Here is a 22,605-nt window from a genome sequence, read left to right as displayed (position 1 = left end):
TACTGAAAGCAACAACTCATTTTGGACTAAGAAACAACTTAGGCAAAAAGCATTTAAGTTATAATCAGAAACATCCTGACTCTGGGAACTATTTAAAGCAAAAATTTTTTAAAAATTTTTAAAGAAAGTTTAGAGAAGGCCTTGGAAAAAAATAAATACACAGAAAATTTCTAGCTTCTGCAAGAACATCTAAAACTCTTATCTTGCTTTCTAAACATTCAGAAAGAGAAAGGAGGTGGGGGGCCACCTAAGGGAACCCCGAACTCAATGACCTACCAAAACTTTCTGGAAAACCAAACTTCTGATCACAACAGGTATCTCAGAAAATGCCACTCAATGGATGTGCCTTATACGATTCAGCAGCCCAGCAAATGAATAACCATCCCCTGTCCCAAGCACTAGAATGCTACTTCCCCTGACTCAGGCCAGATAAGGAAAGGCTCAATGACATATATCCTCAGAGGTGAACACAGTGTATAAAATCCAGTACTTGTTCCTACAGAGTCTAAGAGTAACTTCCCGTTATCTGTTTCTACCACCTCTATTTGTACTGAACAGTTGAGAAATATTGTGCCCTTTAAAAAGTAAAACTAGGGGGAGGAGTCAGGATTATTTTTAACAACAGCAGTGGCATTGAGGGGGAATGAGGGTCCCTTAGAGCAGAATTCAGCCAGCACGGCCTGCCCTCCAAGTAGGGCCAAGAGCCACCCACCTGCCCCTGCCAGCACCCTTCCAACTCTGATCCTAACTGCCAGTTGATGCTGGAAGCTTAACAGTGTTTGGGAGTAACAAAATTATTCTAATATTTCCTATGCAAATCTGCAAATTTTAATCCTACCTATATTAAGGAAGTAGTGCTACACGTGAGTTGTACAAGTCCCATTGGGACCTGAAATTAATTGACGTAAATCCAAAGCATCAGGTTCTGTTCCCATGTGTAAAACCTAGGTAATAATTGTCTCTCTTCCCAGGGGTGTCATTTTGCTGAATGAAGCAACAGAATCTGGTTTTCATCTTGTAACTACAGTACGTGAGGAACTTAAAGTCCTATTTGGAATGTCTTTTCACCTCTTATTTTCTTTCCCCCATAGGTAAGCTTTCTTGTTGACAATTTACGTATTGAGGAAACCTGCTTCTGATGACGACTATCTTTTTTAGACTTTAGGGACCCTAGTGATCCCGGCATGATATGAAATGGACAACTGGTGTCCAGAAAATTCTAAGACAAATAAGCAAAATTTAGTTTTATATCCTAAAGACATGAAATTACCTAAAGAGGGAGAGCTCAGGAGCAAGTATTTCCTAATTTTCTACAAGGACATTTTCCATTCTAGTTTAAGTGTGAGTTCCAGGATTTCACAGGGAAAAAGCATGACAGAACACCAGAAGCTACCAGAAATTCTTTGCTTTGCTGTACATTTTTACACAGCCAGGCCATCTTTCCTCTATAATTTATAAAGCAATTAGGTCCTGAGCTGGAGTTTACACACACGCCTTTCCCCCCAAAGGAGATTTTCCTCCCAGCCTGTGAATCCCAAGGCAACCTGAGCTCAGATCTTTGCTCACGCTGTGGACAGGCCCTTCATCATCATACAAAATTACCCAGGATATAAAACTAGTTTTTGGCTGCCTCTCAAAACACTGAGGACAATACAAATATAATAAGATACTGGGTGAATGTCGACACACCTGTCAGATTTAACACAGAGGCAAACACAAGGGGTCCAGAACCAGGAATCTGTTGGTTAAAGCCCTTGAGTGACAGAAGAGGTAAAACACAACTCCTTGCCTTCCGGTCTTCAAGGCAACACCAGCAACTGCTAGAGGATAACAGTTTCCTGGCGATTCTAATCAAGCCAAGAGCTAAGTAGTTGCTTGGAATATGTAACACTGACCATAAGGAAGATCAGAAATACATATTTCTTCCTTGGGTATCTTTAATTGCACAATAAACCAACATTTTTATTCTGAGGTTTCCCATCAAAAGGTTGGGAAGACCAGTATGAGTCAGCAAGAGCATGAACTGGAATGAGCATAGAACCTGCTCCCTACAAGCTAGCAATCTTGGACAAGTTAACTCCGTCTCAATTTTCTCTGCTATGAAACTGATACTAAACATGCAATACTCTTTTGCAACCAAAATAAACAACACAGAAGATGTAAAATCACCTGGCCCAAAGTGAACACTCAAGAATGGTTATTTTTTAAATATTGAGATTTTTGATATAGTTAGATATGTCAGAAAGCATAATGCAAGATTCTATTCAATTAAGCCCATGAGATGTCATTTGACACTGTATTTAAAATTATCTAAAACTGATGATATGACAGGAAAATAGCATGATGATCCTCTTAATGCTATTTCCTGGTTGGAATGGATTGCATAATGATAAACAAGTAGTTTGGCTACTCAAACTGGGTGGATGGGTAGAAGGATGGATGGATGGATATGTATGAATAGACAGATGAGTTGATATGGATGGATGGATGATTAAAATAAAACCTAGGTAATAATTGTCTCTCTTCCCAGGGGTGTCATTTTGCTGAATGAAGCAACAGAATCTGGTTTTCATCTTGTAACTACCATAACTACAAGGATGGACGGACAGATTGACGGATTTAGGAAGATGACAGATGATGTGGAACCTACTTAGTCTCATCAAAATCCTTAAAGAAGAGAGGGGAGCACATACTCAATCCCAATTCATTGCATCTTTCATTTCTGAACCAGTGACTCCAAAGGAACTAGATCAACTTCCCTAGGGCGTCCAACATTACTTTCTTCTTTGAAAAAAAGTGCTAAACCCAGCAACAAAATCCACAAACAAGTAGAAAACAACAGTTTGTCTTAGGTTTTCACTGACTTGAGGTTTTAGATTTTATTCCCTGTAGAAAAGCATTCTGAAGTTGACATATTTAAAATTCACATGCTCAGATGTAAAAGATAGCACAGATCTCATATAAACGTTCCAGAGACACATCCCAGAAAACATCACAACTTCTCCTACAGCACTTCACAGCAGCAAAAGCTTTGGCCCTTACCTGAAGGTGGGTCCATTCTGTATTTATTCTCTTGACACCAACCAACTGGTCGAAGTCTGTAATCCAAGTAAAACAACCACTGGTCATAGGATTCAGTGTCCTCCAATCCCACATAGCGAAGGCGTAATCTTCCTCCAACATTTTCAATCACACTAACTATCCAGTACTGAAAAGGGTTCTGAGAATCCTGAAGTTCTATTAAGGAATCAACTGTAATGAGGTCTATAGGGCCTTTCCCTCGCAGAGGCTGTTTAAACAGAAGCAAAACTCCTTATTTTAAACTTTATTTTAAAGTTCTCATGGAAACAGATGACAGCAGAAGATAATATTTTTTCACACCATCATCCAAGCTATTGGCAAACAATCTGGTGTTTCCCTCCACCCCCATCCTCTGCACAGCCCTCACCCCCCCCCTTCCCTTTCCTCCTCACACACATCCATGTACCCAGTGCTGTACCCAGCAACAAAATCCACAAACAAATAGAAAACAACAGTTTGTCTTAGGTTTTCACCAAACAAATCACCCTTCACAGATAAAATTGCATTCACAAAAAATTACTGTGCTTTTAAGAAGAGTTATACTCAAATTTGCCTGGAGCTAGAAAAAACATGGTAGCAAAATGTCTACTTTTCAAATAGACAGATGTACCTCATAGGGGTCTATAAATTTTCACCATGACTTCTCAACAGAGTTGTCTTAAAATGGCCACTACTCTTAGCAGACAAGACCCTCTCCCACTTTGCTTAGGTGAGTGAGTGCAGCACCACGTGCAGAGGTGATATATCTAATTCACGTGATGGTCAGCTAAGTGCAACCATTATGTACAGTTATTTCTACATTTAACCACTTAACCTGATAATTAGCATACATTAACATATGAAAAGGGTGTTTGTTCAGTCAGCCTCACAGGCAGATACCTTAAAAAAAATTCACATAGTAAGACAATTTGCCCCTTGGAAAGGGCGAACAATCATCATTTTGATTTGTTCACCAAACAATTAAAATAGCCATTAAGATAAACAAATACATCAGGCAAAAAGAGTCACAAAACAAAACCTGCTAACTGTGTAGCAGTTCTACCAGCTTTTTTTTTTTTTTTTTTTTTGAGAAGGTGGAACATTAGGGTTGAAATAATAATAATGGCACTGTCAAAATCCATATTTAATTCCCAGTCATTCATTAAGTTTTCCCCCTTCCAGGGGCACTCTTAAAGCACATTTGGTAATTCAATAATTACTTATGACACAAAATCTTTCTCTTGCTGTTTCTTTATACATGATAAATATTAATGTTTCATCATAAAATTCTTTTCAAATGAACCATAAAGATTTCAGTTTAAATGTTTTCTTCAGCACCTTGAAATTACCTTAACTATATTTAAATATAGTCAGCCTTTTCTCCTTTCTTCCAATGAGGGAAGCTAACTCCATTATTTGTTAACATGGGCGTTCTCATCTTGGGGTTACATGTCTGAAGTGGAATACTGGATGGAACCACTGCTCAGTGTGCCCCAAGAGATTACACGAGAGCACACACATGCTTAAGCATCACCTATTCAACTATTCATCACTCTTGTGATTTTATTGACTTTAACTAATAAAGGAGAAAGGCTCAAACTTATAGGATAATGAGGAGGTATCCTAACATAAAAATGCATTCACATAGAGCTAATTTTCCACTCACTGACTGTACCACAGGGAACAGATTAGTCAACACCATTCAAATCCATCACCTAAGTAATTCAGCACAATACAGGAAGTAGGGCTATATGCATAAAGATATCTGTGTCTACGCATGGATCTGCAGAAGGATATATGCAGAGGTGCCATTTGGTCTGAGCTCATGGGACTGGATGCTTCAGAGATATAAGAGATGTATAATAACAATACATACACCTTCCAGCAGGTTGGCAGGTGCTGTCCGCGAACCAGTCAAATCATGTATGAGGAATTCGGTCCAGTCTGCGTACTTCTCTTTGATTGCTGGTAAGACAAGGGAGAATAAAAAAACACTTGAACACATCAGTAAAATATCAAGTAAACTTAAAATCAATGTAGTTTTCTGTATGTTGGTGTTATTTTGATATTCGTTATTTTGTTATTTTTTTTCTTAATTTTAAGCATTATGCTTAAGCAAAAAGTACTACAGTTGAAATCACAGAGTCTATCAGTAAGTAGTGACCTACCCAGCACACAACTGGTCATCTAAAAGATAAAAGAACCTGAGGTGCTGAAGTCTTTCAAGCTATTTAGAAATCTTAACTGACAACAAGATTCCAAGCAGAAAGAGGCCAACAAGAACTGGAGGAATTAGAGAAAATTACCATGGGAAAATAAAGCCAGGCCCTGAATTATGAAAAAGGTTGATGGGATAGGATAAAAAGGGTTCTTTGGACTGAGAGGAAACAACATATGCTAACAAGAGGGATAGAAATGAAACAGAAATGGAGAAAGAAAATACAGTTACTGGACCAACCACGGCACAGTCCAAGCCTGCAGGGCTGGGAAGCCAGTGGAATTGACAGCTGAGAAGTGACACTGACATCTGAGAAGCAGGACATCTCTAGAAATACCGTAAAGGTCTGAAAGGAAACAGAAGACTCTAAAAGCTGGGAAACTGAGGCTGCTGCTGTTATCTAAGTAGAAAAGTTACAGGATCCAAAACAGGGATGACAGCCTGTGAGCAAGGAAGGACTGCATTTGAGACATCTTTAAAAAAAAAAAAAAAACTATCAAACCCTGGAGGCTGACATCCTATAAGTGCTTAGAACCCAAATGTACCCTCCCGATGACTCTTCCACAGTACAGGTCTCCAGAGGCTTGGGAACACCCTCAGCCTTCATAGGGCAAGCAGAAGGGAGAGCAACGTGGTTCCCTGGATTCCACTGACTCATACCATGATACTGAACTTCCTGGGAGGAGGACATTGAGCCACAGGTGAGCTGCCTAGGATCCTCTCATTATTCAACTGAGCTTCTGGTAATGGTCCAGGGCTCAAGGAGCATTAGGTATGAGGTATCCCCCAAAAGCTCATGTGCAAAACAGTGCAAGAATATGCACAGGTGGGATGACTAGATTATCAAGGGTGAGACCTGATTGGTGGAGTGATCCACTGATATGAATTAACTGGGTGGGGACTATAGGCAGGCAGGGTGTGGCGGGAGGAAGTAGGTACTGGGGTTGTACCCTTGGAGTTTTTAGTCTGTCCCAGGTGAGCGGAGGGTTGCCTTGTTGCCAGCTTCTTTCCTCCACCATGCCCTTCCACCATGATGTCCTGCTCACCTCAGGCCTACAGCTATGCAGTTGGCCCACCATGGACTGAACCTCTGAAACTGTGAGACAAAATGAACTTTTCTTCCCTGCGTTGCTCTTGTGGTGTCTTTTGGCCACAGCAATACAAAGCTGACTAAAACAAGGTTTATGCATAGCCTAGGTCCTTCAAAGGCTTGATGAAACCTCTTCTAGCTCAAACCTACAGAAAGAGAGTTATTACAGAGGGTGGGGGTGCAGAGCTGGACTCCAAGGCAGGTTCTGCCAACACTGCATGTAGAACTTAGGGTAATTTCACTCCATTATTCTCATCAATAAATAGTGTTTATAGGCTGCTAAGAGGATTAAAGAAGAAACACACACAAACAAAATAAAACCATGCCCAGCAAACACTAAGCAATTAGTAAACATTTTATCTTGGTTTATTGTAAGTATGTATTAGATGATCACGTATTTCCACCATGTATTTATCACTCACTCCCATAATTCCCAATGGAAACCTTCCACAAGCTGAGGCAGGACTGTCATTAGAATGAGGCACAATGGCAGCACTAACATGCACCTCCATCAATATCTGCCCATCACCCAGGATGATCAGAGTCTGAGAGAGGCACCAACACAGAGGGTACTCCAGCAAACAAGGATGGAAAACAGAGCTTTACGTCACACAACAGTGTCCCACCCAGCCTCCACTTGTAAGAGCAATGGGTCCATTCATCCTTTTTTATCTCTAGGGTTTCTTTCCAAATAAAATACCACTGTCCTTATTTTAGACATACATACTGATATGGAAATAACTTTGGGGGCAAAAATATCACAACTTTATACTCTCTTCCATCAGTAGCAAATGTAGTAATCGTATTTCAATGTTATTCCCTTTTGTTTGGGGGGGGGCGTTGTTGTTGTTTTTTGAAGGGGAGCTACTAGGGATTGAACTAAGGGGTAACTCGACCACTGAGCCACATCCCCAGCCCTATTTTGTATTTTATTTAGAGACAGGGTCTCACTGTGTTGCTTAGTGCCTCACCATTGCTGAGGTTAGCTTTGAACTCGCAATCCTCCTGTCTCAGAGCTGCTGGGATTACAGGCATGGTTGGGATTTGTTATCCCCATTTAAATCCAGCCTTCTTGCATGACTAAGATTAAAACATCAAAAGCAAATAGGTACAAGATAAATTAATTAAAACTTACTTTATGCTTTACAAAGACCTTTCATTGACTTTATCTATTCTGACCCTGGTAACAAGGCTATGAGGTGGCTCTTCTTAACTAACTTGTAACCAAGTTCACAGAAAAATCTAGGGTCAGAGCCAGCCAAAAACCTCCAAGTATTTAGACCCTAATCTTACATGGAGTCTTTCCTCTAGAATTAATGACTCTCCAAAGTTTTTGCAATAAGTTAAATCAACAAAATGTAGGTATGATGGTGATACCATGAAAACAACTGTCTACCCATAAAGTTTCAAGACTGGGGCAAAATATACAACTGTACCCGATACATATTCATTTCACATCTCATTAGAAAAGTACAGGTCAAGCAATAAGTGGTCCTACGCAGACAGAATTTACATCTACATTCTGTATGAGAAGATCAACTCACCTCTTAAGAGTTGTTCCCATATGCACACAATTCAAGTTAACATTTAAGTTAAAAATTTCTTAATATGCAAGCAGCAAAGACACGGTGCAATGCTAAAATTTAAATTGTGAGAGTCCCAGCAAGACAGCACTGGAGATGGTCTGAAATTTACATCTTTCAAGCCCTAAGTTCCAGAGGTCCCATAACTTCCCCTTAATATGTTTCACCATAAGACTCTGAAGCAATCTTTTATGTGCCGTGGAATATCTAGACAAATTGCTCTCCATGGAAAATGTATCTATAAAGCTATAAAAATACACGGACCGTTTTAGGTTAAAAAATAAAGATGAAACAATCCTCAGAAATTTTGCTAATGATGAAAGAAAACCTGCTTCAGTCAATTTTAGTTCTCAGAGCTCAATTTTCAAACGTACAACAAACCTACTAAAATAAATATTATCCTAAAATGAAAACTAACAAAATTCTATTCACTTACATAAATAAAACGCTGTTTTATTTCACAAATACAACACATGAAAGAAACAATCATGACCTTGAAGTTGAGAAAAAGAAAACACATACATACACTTTTTGTGAGGATATTTGGAGATGGCTCCAAATTCCAAGACAACTTCATTGGGATTGGAAAGCTATATATACAGCCTTAAGGTTACTATCATTTTTCAGAACCTGAAAAAACATCACTAAGGTTGGACATCACCCCATCAAGCTAATGTCAACAGAGAGTCCAGTGATGTGTCACCTCTCAGTGATGTCCTCTTCTGCAGAGACTGTCTCATGGGTACGATGCCCATTCAAGCAGACCATGAACATGAGACCTGTGGGGGGTCAGGTGGACCTACATCAGCCCAGGCTCCTCAACGCCATGCCCCAGTGAAACAGAGAAGCCCACCACAAACGTGCCTTTGTACTTATTCTGAAGACAGTAAGGAGAGTGACAATGAAGAGCAAAGCCACTTTCACTGGAACACACTTCAGGCAACAGGAAAGGGGCTGCAGTCCACCCATCTTCTGGAGTTTAGACCTACAGGATTTTTCTTTTTGCTCTTCTCTCCAGGAGAGGTTCTCAACCTGCTGACTACAGGCATCCCATGAAACTGGGTGATTTTCAACCCACCTGGGACTGGGGCTCCCCACTTCCTGCTATTCAAAGTCACAAGCTTCAAGAGATCCCAAAGTGCCCCCTAAGCTGCAGCTCCCAAATCCTACTGGGTGGCAACTGTCCTCCACCCCCACCAATAATTTTACAGTCACCAAGTCCTCATTAGCTTTTAAGCTGCCAGAAATACTGAAATTTCTGTTCTATGCTGGTCCCCGTTTGACTCTGTGGGTTGCTGGTCTTTGCATTTTTCATTCCTTTACTCTCATGAGGAAAAGGAGATAAATAAAAGTACGCAGTTCATGGAGACTCCTGGTTTACAAGAGAACTGGATCCTACAAAGAGATGTCGGGCAGCAGCCTTTGGCTTGTCAGAAAAAAAACTTTTTAACACTGACCAGCTAAAGAAAGAGGAGGCAATGGTAGATCCTGAATTATAAATGGAAGCAATTCCTCCTACTATGAAGAAGGCTGCAGACTTCCTATGGAGACTTTTAAAGAAGAATATGTATTAATTTTTCATATTGTGCTAAAATTAAATTGTTCCTACAAACAGAATAAAAGGCCATACAATTATTTGATAGGATTGATAAGTTCCAATTATGTGCAATGGACATTGTGTATGTTGGTGTTTAATATACTACAAGTATTCCTATCTTTAATAATAAGTGTAAGTCAGAAAAAGATACAATTCCTTAGAACTTAACATACACAGATTGTTGGAGGAAAAGTTTCAAATCGATGTGTTAAGACTCATTCAGTTTTATAAACACAGTTATATGATTACAAAAAGGAATAGTAGCATTTAGTTCTAAAAAATTTGAATTTAACAAAGAATCTGAGAATTGTTGGAAGCAAGAAATAAATCTCATAGTGATAACCCTGTGGTGAAAGAGGAAAAATAAATGGTATAAAGGTCTCAGAATAATTGCACAATTTGAATATTAATATTTATGCCATAATCATTAAAATTTTGATCCATATTTACACAGACCCTTAAAAAAAAGTTTTGCAACCTCTACATTGCTTGAAGTTTCCCTGCATACTAGGAATGAGAGGTGCTTTTAGTTGAAATTAGCTTATTATGGGATTAGATATGACTTTTGATGACAACTACTTCATGGGGCCAAAGGATTAAACAAGAAAATAGACATAACTTCCTAACACTGTTCAGCTGGGCACTAAGTCTCAGGACTATAAAAAGTGAAGTATCACAAGTAATGTGATCAATCTTTCCCTCTTTAGTGCACCCAAATGTTTACAGGGCATACCAAGTTTTCTCTTAGTGGAGCAAATAAGAGGTGTTTTAGACTGATGTCTTCATTACAGGCTAACGATTTCTTGCAATCCAAAGTTAACTTTTAGTAAACCTATGCATGGGTCATGGTATAAAATTACATTCTGGAACATAAAATCATACAGCAATATTTCATCATTTTGAAAAACTATAATGAGACTCAGTAAAAAATTCCTTGCAGGGCATTCTAATCCCTTCTTTGCCCCTCCCTGACTTGTACACTAATGGTAATTTTGTCACCATGATCACATCTTCAAACAGTTGCAAACTGGTACCAAAATCAAGTATGTCTTATGGAAAATAATTCCATAAGACATACTGTCAGGGGAATCCAATTCATTTTAAGCTTCAATCTGCTTCTTCTTGTTATTATAAAATTTATCACCTGTTATATGGTGGAAAACACAGTCTCTGTGGCTAAACTTGGCAATTAATGCTCTTAACACAGTAGGATACACTATACACAAAGATGATTATTTCAGTTACTGACTGATGCTTTTTATGAAAACAGGATCAATGGAGAATAGATAATACAGTGCTCACATCAATATGAAAGTTTAGACACACAGTTACTTATTTACTTATTATTAAAATTTATACTACAGATCATTCTGCAGCTCCCGAAGTCTGGATGGACATTTTCCACATCCAAATAAAACTGTTCTTCTCTATGTTGTGCACAAGAGCACAGACAAACATGAAACGCAGGGTCTTAGAGATGGTCACAGAACTCAGTACTCACACCAGATTCCTACATTCCAACTGGGCAAGCAGAGGCTCTGGGGAATTCACTTCTCATCAGTTCTGTTATTCCTATAACTTGTGCAAATATCACACCTTAGTAAAAGTGAATCCATTCTAATGACTGTCTATTTCAACAAGCAAGTACCTCAATACACCCCTGTTTGCATCGATGTATTTGTGAAGGGAAGCGAGAGGCTGTGTAGCTTTTTTTTTTTTTGCCAGCTACTCTGCACTGGCTTCAGTGCCCTCTCTAGGAGCCGCAGCTGGGGCCAGTCCCCCTACCAGGGGACACAAAGTGAGGTCTCACTTCACCACCAGCACTAGTATTTTCAGCATCTTGCATCTTAGACATTGGCATAGTTATCAATGGGAAAGTTGCAGTTATATGAATGACAGGCACAGCCACCACAGAGAAGGAGCAGAATGACATAAGGCAGTGAAAGGACTGTTCCAACCACATGATTACTTGACCATGACCAGGCAAGAGACTGCTGAAACCACTCAGCCAAGAGCTCAGCAAACACAGGACCAGGAGATGAGAGTGTCTAGATTCTGCATTTAAGTCAACTCAGAGAAACGGTGACAAAGATGCATACCAGAGGCTGGGACTGATGCAGATCAAAAGGGTACAAAGTTTCCCTTAAAAAGGTGGAATACAGTTTCACCATCTACTGCACTGTTCGGTCACCACAGTTAGTATGGAAACCATTAACACTAATACACCGTACATTTCAAAATTGCTGGAAAAGTAGATTTTTAACATCTCACACACACACACACACAAAAAAAATTGTGGATAGATAAGGTGTAGGATACATTAATTGGCTTCATTTCATCTTTCTACAATGAATCCATCACATTGTACCCAAAAAATATATCCATTTATTATTTTTCAATTTAAAATTTTAATTAATTCTAAAAGCCATGAAAGTAAAGCCAATGACATTTGCTGATATGACAGATGAAAAGTAAGAGGTGAGGATGTCACCAAGGCTACCTGGTCAAGAGATGGGAGAGTGGAGTTTCCACTTACCTCGCAGGGCAAACTCGGGAGAAGCTTAAGTGCAGGGTCAGTTCTACATACGTTCAGGCCACAATGACCACAGGACATGGTGTCATAGCTGCTCAGCTGCTGTAACAAAGAAACCCAAACGCTCCAAGGTACAAACACAGTGCAAGTTTCACTCTCTCCATACACTGCCAAGGCAGGCAATCCAGCGTGACAGGCAGCTCGGCTTCAATAGGAGTGGTGGTGCCTGGGTCCCAGTGGTCCTACCGTCCTGATACAAGCAAGGGTAAAGCCAAGCTGCTCAACCCTTATTCCAGCCAGGAAGCGGGGAAGGAACCTAGCTGAAGGGTGAGCGCTTTCCACCTCATCAGTTGCACATAGATCACAAACAACACTTGCCCTGGTGTTCTGTCACCCAGATGAACAGCCATACTTAGCTAAGTGCAGGTCTAACTTGTAATATAAGAAAAGTCCCAAAGAAATGACAGGAGCTCTCTGGGATGGGGAGCAAGCTGGGTTGGACCCAGTGGGAGGAATGGGACCAAGTTTACTCATGTTTGCCATGCAATGATGCTTCCTCTTCCACCTGGGTCAAGATAGTGCCACAATAACTATTTCCCAGGCTTTTATTACAAGTGGGGAAAATCTACAACGTAGGAGGATCCCTCACCAAAGTGCCCACTCACACATTCAGCAATGCCTCTGAGAGAAGAATATGGGGACCCATGGGACCCCATCTTATAGGGGCCTTCTCTTCATAGATTCTCAGTCTATGCATATTTACCCTTTCCTCCAGTGAAAGTTCCTCCTAAACCTATAACATATGAGGTTATAAAACATATCCTAAAGCTTAGTGCACAACACAGAGACCTGATGGAACTCACTCTGCGGTATCCACATATGTACACCAGCGGCACGAAGTCCAGGTAAGTCGATTACCAACTGATGAGAGAACCTCAAGGAGGGAACGATCAACTTCGACAGAGGCTGCTGACAGATGAGTAACGTGAAGGTTGACATTAGGCTTTTTATTTTATAACCAAGCTCCTCCAGGATTCATTCCTAGGAGCAGAACTGCAAAGGATTTACCAGGTATTGACAAACTGCTCTTACCATTTATACTCTTTATCATCGGTACACAAAAATTCTCATTTCTGTCCATCTTACTAATATTTCATCTGATCAGACCTCTAAAATTTTCACCCATCTCAAGCATATGAAAATATCTGTGACTTTGGTTTTCATGTTATTAAAACAACTGATTTTCAGGAACTCTTCATAGATGTTAGTAATTCTTCATTGGATACAGCATGACTCTGACTTGGTCCAGTGTTGAGCATGAGCCTTTTACAAACAGAAATGAGATCATATCACTTGGTACTATTGTTTGGATCTCAGGTGAACCCCAAAGGCTCATAGTGAGACAATGCAAAAAGGTTCAGAGGAGAAATGATTAGGTTGTAAGAATCTTAACCCACTCGGTGATTTAATGGCAATAGGGATTAACTGAATGGTACCCTAAGTGATAGGGTGTGGCTGGAGGAGGTGGAAATTAGGGCATGGATTTGGTGTATAAAATTGTATCTGGAGAGTGGAGTCTCACTCTCTGCTTCCTAATCTCTTGTGAGCTGCTTCCCTCTGCCACACTCTGCCATGATGTTCAGCCTCACCTCAAGCCCCAAGGAATGGAGCCGGCCATCTATAGACTAAGACCTCTTAAACCGTGAGCCCTCAAAGAAACTTTTCCTTCTCTATAATTGTGCTGGTTTGGGTCCTTTGGTCACAGCTGGCTAAACAAGCCCTAAAAAACAAATGCCAAATGTCTTCTTTGATATAAAGAGAGCAACTAAGAACAGAACAGGAAGGAAGAGCATGAGGAAAAAACTAACAGTAAACAAAGACGAATTGGGGGAGAGAAAGGGAGAGAGAAGGGAAAGCATATGGAAATGGTAGGAGACCTTCAATGAAACACAAATTATAAGAGGTTATGAGGGGCAAGGGGGAGGGAAAAAAGGGAGAGAATTGAACAACAGCAGAGGAGGTAGAGAGGGAAGATGGGAGGGGAGGGGAGGGGAGGGGAGGGGGGATAGTAGGGGATAGGAAAGGTAGCAGAATACAACAGTCACTAATATGCCATTATGTAAAAATGTGAGTATGTAACAGATGTGACTTTGCAATCTGTATTTGGGGTAAAAATGGGAGTTCAAAACCCAATTGAGTCAAATGTATGAAAGATGATATATCATGAGCTCTGTAATGTTTTGAACAATCAATAAAAATAAATTTAAAAAAAGGACAATGAAAAACAGAAAAAAAAAAAAAAGGCTGGCTAAAATACTCAGCTACTGAATCTCGGAATAAATTTCAAACTCCAAAGACTGGCTCAATGTCCTTTGCGATGGGGCAGCTCTCCACTATTCCTCTTTGCTCTTGACCCTGAATTCCTCAAAGATCTTCTCTTCTAATGCATCTCCTAAGGGCTCTCCTGGAGCATCCCCCAGGCCCCCTTCACCCCTCCTCAGCTGAATCGGTACTTCCTTACTAGTCCTCCCTGATCCATGACACACATAGCATCTCCAACAGACCCAAATTCTTCCCCTTCTCAGACATATTCCAGGGTATAATTCCACATTTGTGCTCACTTGTCCACCATTTCCAGGGGTCAATACCAGGAAGCTACATACAATTCACTCCCATTGTGTGCAAAATTCTATGCTCAATTCCTGGAACAACAGGCATATGTAGGTAGTTATTGAATTTTGACACAACAAGGAAATCTAATCACCAACAATTAGTGACACAAGTTTGTCTAGGGTGATGAAGGCAGCACTGGGAACAGGTGACATCACAGAACCGACATCAGAGAAATGGACACCACTTCAACAAAACAAGCCAGAGATTGTACTGGGAGGGAGAAGCCACAGCTCCCAGCTGAGCCATTTACTTGCCGCCATAGCTGTAGAACTGATATTTCTTGAAGTAAGTTCCCTGAAAGCTCACTAGCATCCCAGTCATGCCTCTCTATCCTAGGAGTCCTTGCCTGGCCCCTTCCTAAGCCTGAGAAGGTAGTGTGACAGAACAGATCTACCTATCAACAGGGAGGAACATCACTGGGTTAGAACTGTATTTAAAATAGGGCGGAGGGTAGCAAACATCAAGAGTTAACCCAATATACGTATGAGATCTGGAACCTCACGACGAACTGAGGAACATGGGGAAGATGGGACATCTGTAAAAGCTTCAACAGGCCTCAGTCATAGGTAAGTGGATAATTCCAAGTCCATCACATATTGTCTGCTCAAAACAAGCCTGGCAAATAACCTCATGGCCCACCTTTGCAACTCACCTCCACTTTTCCACCTGCAGAGAGTGCCTTCATGATTCTGACCAAGATCATCTTACTTGTAAAGCAAGTCCATCTCCTTCTTTCCAATGTTCCTGCACAACTTTTAACCACATATGTTACTAGTTTGCTAATAAGCCTCTTCCTTGTCTACTCGGGTGGTTGAAATATTTCGGTAATAAATTCAGCTCTCATAGTTTGTATTTATCTTCAAGATTTATATTTATATTACTCCAGCCTTGGTACTTGCCTCAACAGGGATGCTACAGGAATCAATGAACAGTAACCAGTCATCCATAAGAGAGCAATGCCACTCCACGGGCTGAGTACCTCAGCAGGAGCTCACAGCACCAGAGCTGGCAGTGACTTGGACCCTGGACCCTTGACCCTTTGTATGACCCAGGTGAAGTTCCTGGCCAGGACAAACAAAGGTTGTCATGGCTATAATGTAAGGAGAGACACTTGGACAAATAAAGGGCTTGATTTTTGTTATTATGAGCAGGAAGGTCTACCAAGAGTGACCAATTATAAAGAACAATTCAAAGTAATGGAATTGTGATTCAAAACCATAAATCAGGTAAGTATTAGAGAAAAAAGTTCAGAAAGAATAGAAATTATGACCTGCCTTCCCACCCAGGTTAGGAAAAAGATGAGCAGCCATAGTGCCTAACTCAATAGCTGCATTTGGTTTGCAAGCTGTGGTTACAAGGAGAGGCAGTATATCTGAGTCTCTCTCTCCCCCTCCTTCGTTCCTGCCCGCCTGTCCCCCCCTCCATACACACACACACACACACACACACACACACACACACACACACACACGTGTATGTGTGTGTATGATAGATTTCTTTTTCTTCCTGCTAAAGAACTAACTGGAAATTTTGATTAGGTCCCTAAGGTTCTGTCTTCTGTGATTCTTAAAACAAAGCAAAATGCTACAACATTTTGTAATGTGTCACAGAATACAACTGAGTACATCACGTGATATTGCAACAAAAATTTTGCAAAAGGGCTAGAATATATAAAAGAATATGCCACTCTGGTGCTGTAATTCATTTTGAGTGTTGACTATAAATTCTGCCTGCTTTATTACATAAACAGAATTCATTTGGATTATTGCATGTGGCAGTTCTTGAAAAAGCCAGCTGTAAACAGAGCCTGGACAAATTCCCTGAATTTTCTCCTATCAATTACACGAGATCAAATTATGTTTGTAAAAATGAAGCTTTACTACTAACAATTATTTTTAAGCAATGAAATGTAACAGATATTAACTTATGGTTTTCTTCCTGTTAACACTAAGACCACATTAGATGAGATTTATAGCTGTTTAACAAAACAAAAACTATTATGTCAGGCTTGGAAGCAGTAATTCATCGACTTATATGGAGCAAACAATTCATGCCAGATGAGTGGAGAGGAATAAATTTCCTACTCATTTTGAAACCATTATTCCTTCTAACCCGGGGAAGATTGGGCAACCTCAGACTCAAAAAAAAAAAAAAAAAAAAAAAAGCAAAAATGGTGTACTAAAACAAGACCCTGCTTAGACATTTACTCTAAACACAGTCTAGAATATGCTGGCCCCAAAAATCAAGTTTTTGGCAACTTCTTTCAGCTTACCCAGTATTTCTATAACCCCATCACAATTAACCACTGAGATTTAAAACCAACCTCAAGTTGCAATAATATGGAAAAATATCTCTTTCCACAACCCCTCCTCATCAAACTTCTTATATATTTTTAGAATATTTTCTTCATGAATAGAAGGAAAAGAAACATAATTAGTCCCATCTCAATTATAAGTAGTGATATAAGCACAGTTGTACAGAAAAGTCAGACAGGAGCTGACCCTGCTGGACCACATGAGAAGTCAGATTGCATAGTGATGGAGAAAACAGAATTACTGCCTCCTTTTTCCACTTCAGTCATCTTTTATCATGTCACAGAGGCTTAAGGGGTGGTGCAGACAGAATGCAGACGTGGTTAGAGAAGTGTTCACTACATAGATAACGCAGGGCCCCAGCAATGGCTCATTTGTGGGGTCGGGCGAAAGAGTCCAAGCAAATCGCTCATGGATGGACTTGGTTTTCTCACTGCAGTTACAAAGAGGCTCTGCCTTAAACTGGTTTTGATCCAAGGGACCCTTAATAAATCAGTTTCAGAACTCCCTGACGCATTTCCACTAAAAGTAATGTTTCAGGAACACCCAGAGTCTACAAAAATAAAGTGGATAATATCAACTCTGCCTAACTATCCTGCGCACGCTATCCATCCCAAGGAACACTTCAATTCTGAATATTCAGGTCAGAAATCAATTCAGGAAAGGAGAACAGAACCTCTCTTACAGAACAGGGAAGAAGGACAGACACCCCCAGGTACCAGAGCATTACTAACCCTACCAAAAAAGGTGGTTCCCACCTTGGATGTGGGAAGGCAGCTCTCCATGACAGTCAGCTCCTAATTATGTAAGAAAAAGAAATTTGTACATTGCACCTCTGCAGGAACAGCTTCATGAGCGGCAAGAAAGAAGGCTAGATGGATAGAGTGATCCTCCTTGCTTTCCTTTTTAGGGATAAAAACAGGAGTGTCCACTGCTAGCTCAGATTCCCACTCTCTACACAAACAGAGCATCTATGTTCGTGAATAAGGTACTAAACTACAAGTTCTTTTAAAAAAGAAATTGCAAATACAAAAATTCTACACATTACTGAATCTCAAAAGGACAGCTTTAAGGAACTAAGCTTCAGTATTATAAATTTGTTTTATTTCATTTATTTACTAAATAACTTCACCGTGATTCATTTTCCCACTGACTTAGAAAGATGGTAAACTATTAAAATACAACTATATCTTAACATTTAAAAGATCCGAATTATGACCATAGGGGTCAAAAAGAAGCCAGTAGAACCAGATGAGCCACTGACAAGTTCCTGGAGTAAGTCTTAGCTAGAGTGTCACCCGGGACGTTGCACAGCAGCCTAGGCAAAGCACAGCTATGAGCGAAAGCCTCTCCACATACCTGAGTCTGCAGGGCCCAGAGGTGACCTACAATCAAGTGTCACCTACAATCCTAAATGGCTGAGAAAAATCACTACTTCGTGATATGTGAAAGTTATATGAAATTCAAATTTTAGTGTTCATGAATGACTGCCGATGGCTGCTCTGGTGCAGCCACAGTGCACTGGGCAGCTACAGCAGGACCAGATCACCCAAAATATTGACTCCAGCCTTTCAGAGGAAAAGCCTACTAATGCCTGCTATAAAGGTCCCAGAAGACACAGGCATTAGAAGGGTGGGAGACAGGGATCAGACAGTGCTCATGATTCATAAAATTAAGAAGTGTTTTAAAATAGTTATTATAATCCTCTACCAATACTCACCATGAATAGAAACTAACAGGAAAAAGAAGAAAATCATATATATATATATATATATATATATATATATATATATATATATATATAAAGTGAAGCCAAAAAGAAAGGAAGACAAAGAGAAAATGAGTACCATTGGAGACTAAGACTAAGGAGAAAAGAGAAACATTGTCATTGCTCCAATATACTCTGGACAATGCTATAAATTGCTAGATAGTCAGCATCTTATTACCCAGGTTGAAATTAAAAGTGCCTGTGTAATTTTTATTATGTAGGGGAAAACTAAACTAACTAAAATTACCAATCCTACATCCTCATGCATTGTATCCCAATGACAATGCATAGTGAATATGGAATACCCAAGGGCAAAATTTCCTTTAAGTCACAACTTATGTAAAAATATTCAAGCAAGCAAAACTCAGAAAAATGTAAATTTTAAAAGATAGCATCTGCATTAACTTTAAAAAGTAAAATATGAAAGTGCAACTCTTACAAAAGGTATAAGATCCTCACCAAGAAAACAACAATACTTTATAGAAATATATTAAAGAAGTTATAAATAAAGGAAATATATACTATGTTCATGGATTAGAGAATGCAATATTATAAAGATATTAACTTTTCTTAAAATTAATGTAGTCAAAGCTGTTCCTATCCAAATAAGTATCAAAACATTACTTTTATAGAACTAGATGAGACAATTTTAAAATTCATAGAGATGTAGTGTCTCAAGAATAGCCAAAACACTCTTTTAAGAAACAAAACACTCTTTTAAAAAACCAACAGGGTAGGGCTGGAGTTTTGGCTTAGTGGTAGAGAGCTCATCTAGCACGTGCGAGGCCCTGGCTTTGATCCTCAAGCACCACATAAAAATAAAAAATAAAGGTATTGTGTGTCCAACTACAACTAAAACTAAAATATTTTTTTAAAAAAAGGAAAAAAAACCAGGGCTGGCGTTGTGGCTCAGTGGTAGAGTGTTTGCATGGTACGTGTGAGGCACTGGATTCAATTCTCAGCACCACATATAAATAAATAAAAATAAAGGTCTGTTGACAACTAAAAAATATTAAAAAGCAACAACAACAATAAATGTGGGAACTTGCCATGCAGATAAAAAGTGGTGATACTATAATAATTCTAAAGGTGTGGTTTTGGTAAAGGGAATAGACATATCAATAAGACAAAGTAGAAATGGAGAAACATGATGGATGATTACATCTAGAGCCACAAATCAGGGGGGGGAGAGAACAGACTTTTTGATAAATGGTGCTGGGACAACCGCTTATCCATACGAGGAAAACTGAAATGACTCTTGTCCACATACTTTGCACAAAAACCATTTCCTGCTGAGCCAAGGACTCAAACATGAAAGGCAAGACCATAAAACTTCTGGTGGCAACAGTGGGAAATGCACTTATGCCGACCGTGTGGAGGAAGGAAGGAGTCCTTCCTGGAGATGCGAGGAGCACAAGGGGTTGACAAATTCAGTGTAGTCAAATTAGGAGTTTCCACTTAATAAAAAGTCACTAAGGAGACAGCAAAACTACAAGCCACAAACTATGAGAAGAAATGGGAATTTCTGCTATAATATCAAACGAAAGGCTCCCCATTTTGCAAAATTGTGACCGAGGTGGAGGGAATGGTGACAATAAGCACTTCCAGGACAAAGCCCAGGCCCAGCATCACCAAGATGAAGAACATGAGGTGAATGGTCAGTGTAAGAGTCCCAGCTTCCCCTGCAGCCAGCTCACTCCAGCTGTGGTCAGCTGCTTTACTTGGTGTAAAACATCGATATCTGGGAAAACAGCAGCAGAAGGAACCCACGTTTACACTGTGAGGACGCACGTGCCCTACTTACTGGTTACATGTGATTCTCACAATACAGAAGCCTGCACTCTCAATTAACTGCACCTGAAATATAGAACCAGTGCAGAATTAATTAAGAACTCTTGTGAACCAGTGGAAAGGGAAGAAACAAATGAGAAAATGGGCAAGATGCTTACACAAGCACTTCACAGAAAAGGGTGTGCAGATGGCTAGAAAATGTAAGAAAAGACCCTCGAGCACAATGGCCGTGACGCTCAATTTCATTTGTCAACTTGCCGGGGCCACTGATAACCATGTACGTTGCTCTGAGTCTTCCTGGAAGGGTGTTTCTAGACAAGATTAGCACTGGAATCTGCAGACCAAATAAAGCAAATGTCTTCCCAGCCCTAGTGTGGGTGGGCCTCTTCTAGCCAGCTGAAGACCCACCTAGAACAAATGGACAGCCTTCCCACAACAAGAGGCATCTCCTCCAGTCTTCCTACCTGAGCTGGGACATGTGTCTTCAATCTTATGAAGGAACTTCATGAACATGTGTTGACTAACCTATAACCACTCACATACTCCAGGTCTGGCCCTGCTGCTCAGATCTATGGTTTCATCAGCTACGTACCCCTGTCCCAGGTCTCCTGCATCAGGTTGAGGTCAGAGGACTGGTTCTTACCAATGAAAAGTGAAGCTGTGCTTTCTCCCAGCTCTTTCCCATCTTCCAGCTAAACGGAGAGCAGGAGATGGCCTTAAGATGGCAGAGCCACAGGATGAAAGCACTTGGGCCCAAGAAAGGTTGTCAGTTCACCCCAGACTGTGAGATGAGCAAGGCTACCGCTTGGAAGTGAATGTCCTCCAAAGGCTCATGTGTTAAAGGATAGGTCCCCAGAGTGGCACTAGGAGATGACGACCAGTGGGAGATCCTTAGGTAGTTGGGGGCGTACCCTCCAAGGTAAGGAGGCTCCGCCCCCTCCTGACTCTCTTTGGCTCAGGAGGTGAGCAGTTTGCTCTGCTTCATGCTCCTCCATGATGCGCCACCCTTCCCAGGGGCCCAAAGCAATGGGGACACTTAATCCTCAACTGGAATCTCCAGAATCACTGCCCTGGGTATTTCATCACAGGGATGTAAAGTTGACTAATACAAGCCTTAAGCTGAAATGCAATAGCCCCCGGGTACACTGAGACTGCAGGGTGGTCAGTTTCAATAGCCAGTTGGATTCCTGTAGGCTTCCCCTAGTTATCCACCCTCACACACTTGTATAGGAAATATACCACCACTATATTTTATTGCTAAAATAATAATTCATTAAAAGAACTACAGCCTCTTATATCCACATAATCATTTCAGCAAAGGGGGGTGGGGTATCTATAACCAGGAGAAACCAAAGCTCATTCAGGCAAGAAAATCAGTCAAGACCAAAAGAGCTAAATAAGCCCTTTCAAACCCAGAGGTTTAGACCAGTTTCTCAACCCCAGCACTACTGACATTCTTTGTTGTGGGGGGCTCTTCTGTGCACTACAGATGCTCAGCAGAATCCCTGGACTCTACCCATGAATGCAATAACACCCTGTCCCACCAGTTGTGACAACAAAAACCATCTCCAGATATTGCCAAATGTAACCTGGCAGCAAAATCGTCCCAGTTGTCTAAACTAATGGTTTAGACAGAGCACCTGGTAAACAGTTTCAAAGGTACATGTTAATTTAATGACCTGAATCCCATCTAGCCACATGCCACAAGTACATTTGATCCATAGAAACATCTTTCCAAAAAGCACACAGCTCACTGCTGCAGGCCAGAGGGGAAATGCCCACTCTTGAACAAGATGCCAGGAGCTGAGACCTCAGTCATGAGATGACCATTCTAAGGGCTGCCCCACCTCGGGCCCATAGTTACCGTGCCCTCAGTAAATGCTCTTCAACTTCAAAGCACATCCACTTATGAACACTGTCCTCGCTGGCCAAGCAACAACCGCACCAGACAGTGACTAAGGGTCATTTACAAACATACAA

General features: G+C 40.5%; 1 protein-coding gene across 1 annotated transcript in view; it reads right to left on the bottom strand.

Annotated features, from left to right (window-relative positions):
- Sfmbt2 (Scm like with four mbt domains 2) overlaps positions 1-22,605 on the bottom strand; it is a 205,366-nt gene that overhangs the window by 96,610 nt on the left and 86,151 nt on the right. Inside the window, exons 5-6 of the mRNA XM_077802706.1 lie at positions 4,937-5,025; positions 3,043-3,289 (exon numbers count right to left, since the gene is read on the bottom strand). Of these exons, the coding sequence (XP_077658832.1) occupies positions 3,043-3,289; positions 4,937-5,025 (336 nt within the window). The remainder of the gene's footprint in view (positions 1-3,042; positions 3,290-4,936; positions 5,026-22,605) is intronic.

The sequence above is a fragment of the Urocitellus parryii genome, chromosome 9 (assembly GCF_045843805.1).
Source record: "Urocitellus parryii isolate mUroPar1 chromosome 9, mUroPar1.hap1, whole genome shotgun sequence".
Classification (NCBI taxonomy): domain Eukaryota; kingdom Metazoa; phylum Chordata; class Mammalia; order Rodentia; family Sciuridae; genus Urocitellus; species Urocitellus parryii.
This window is presented reverse-complemented; position numbering and strand designations above follow the sequence as displayed.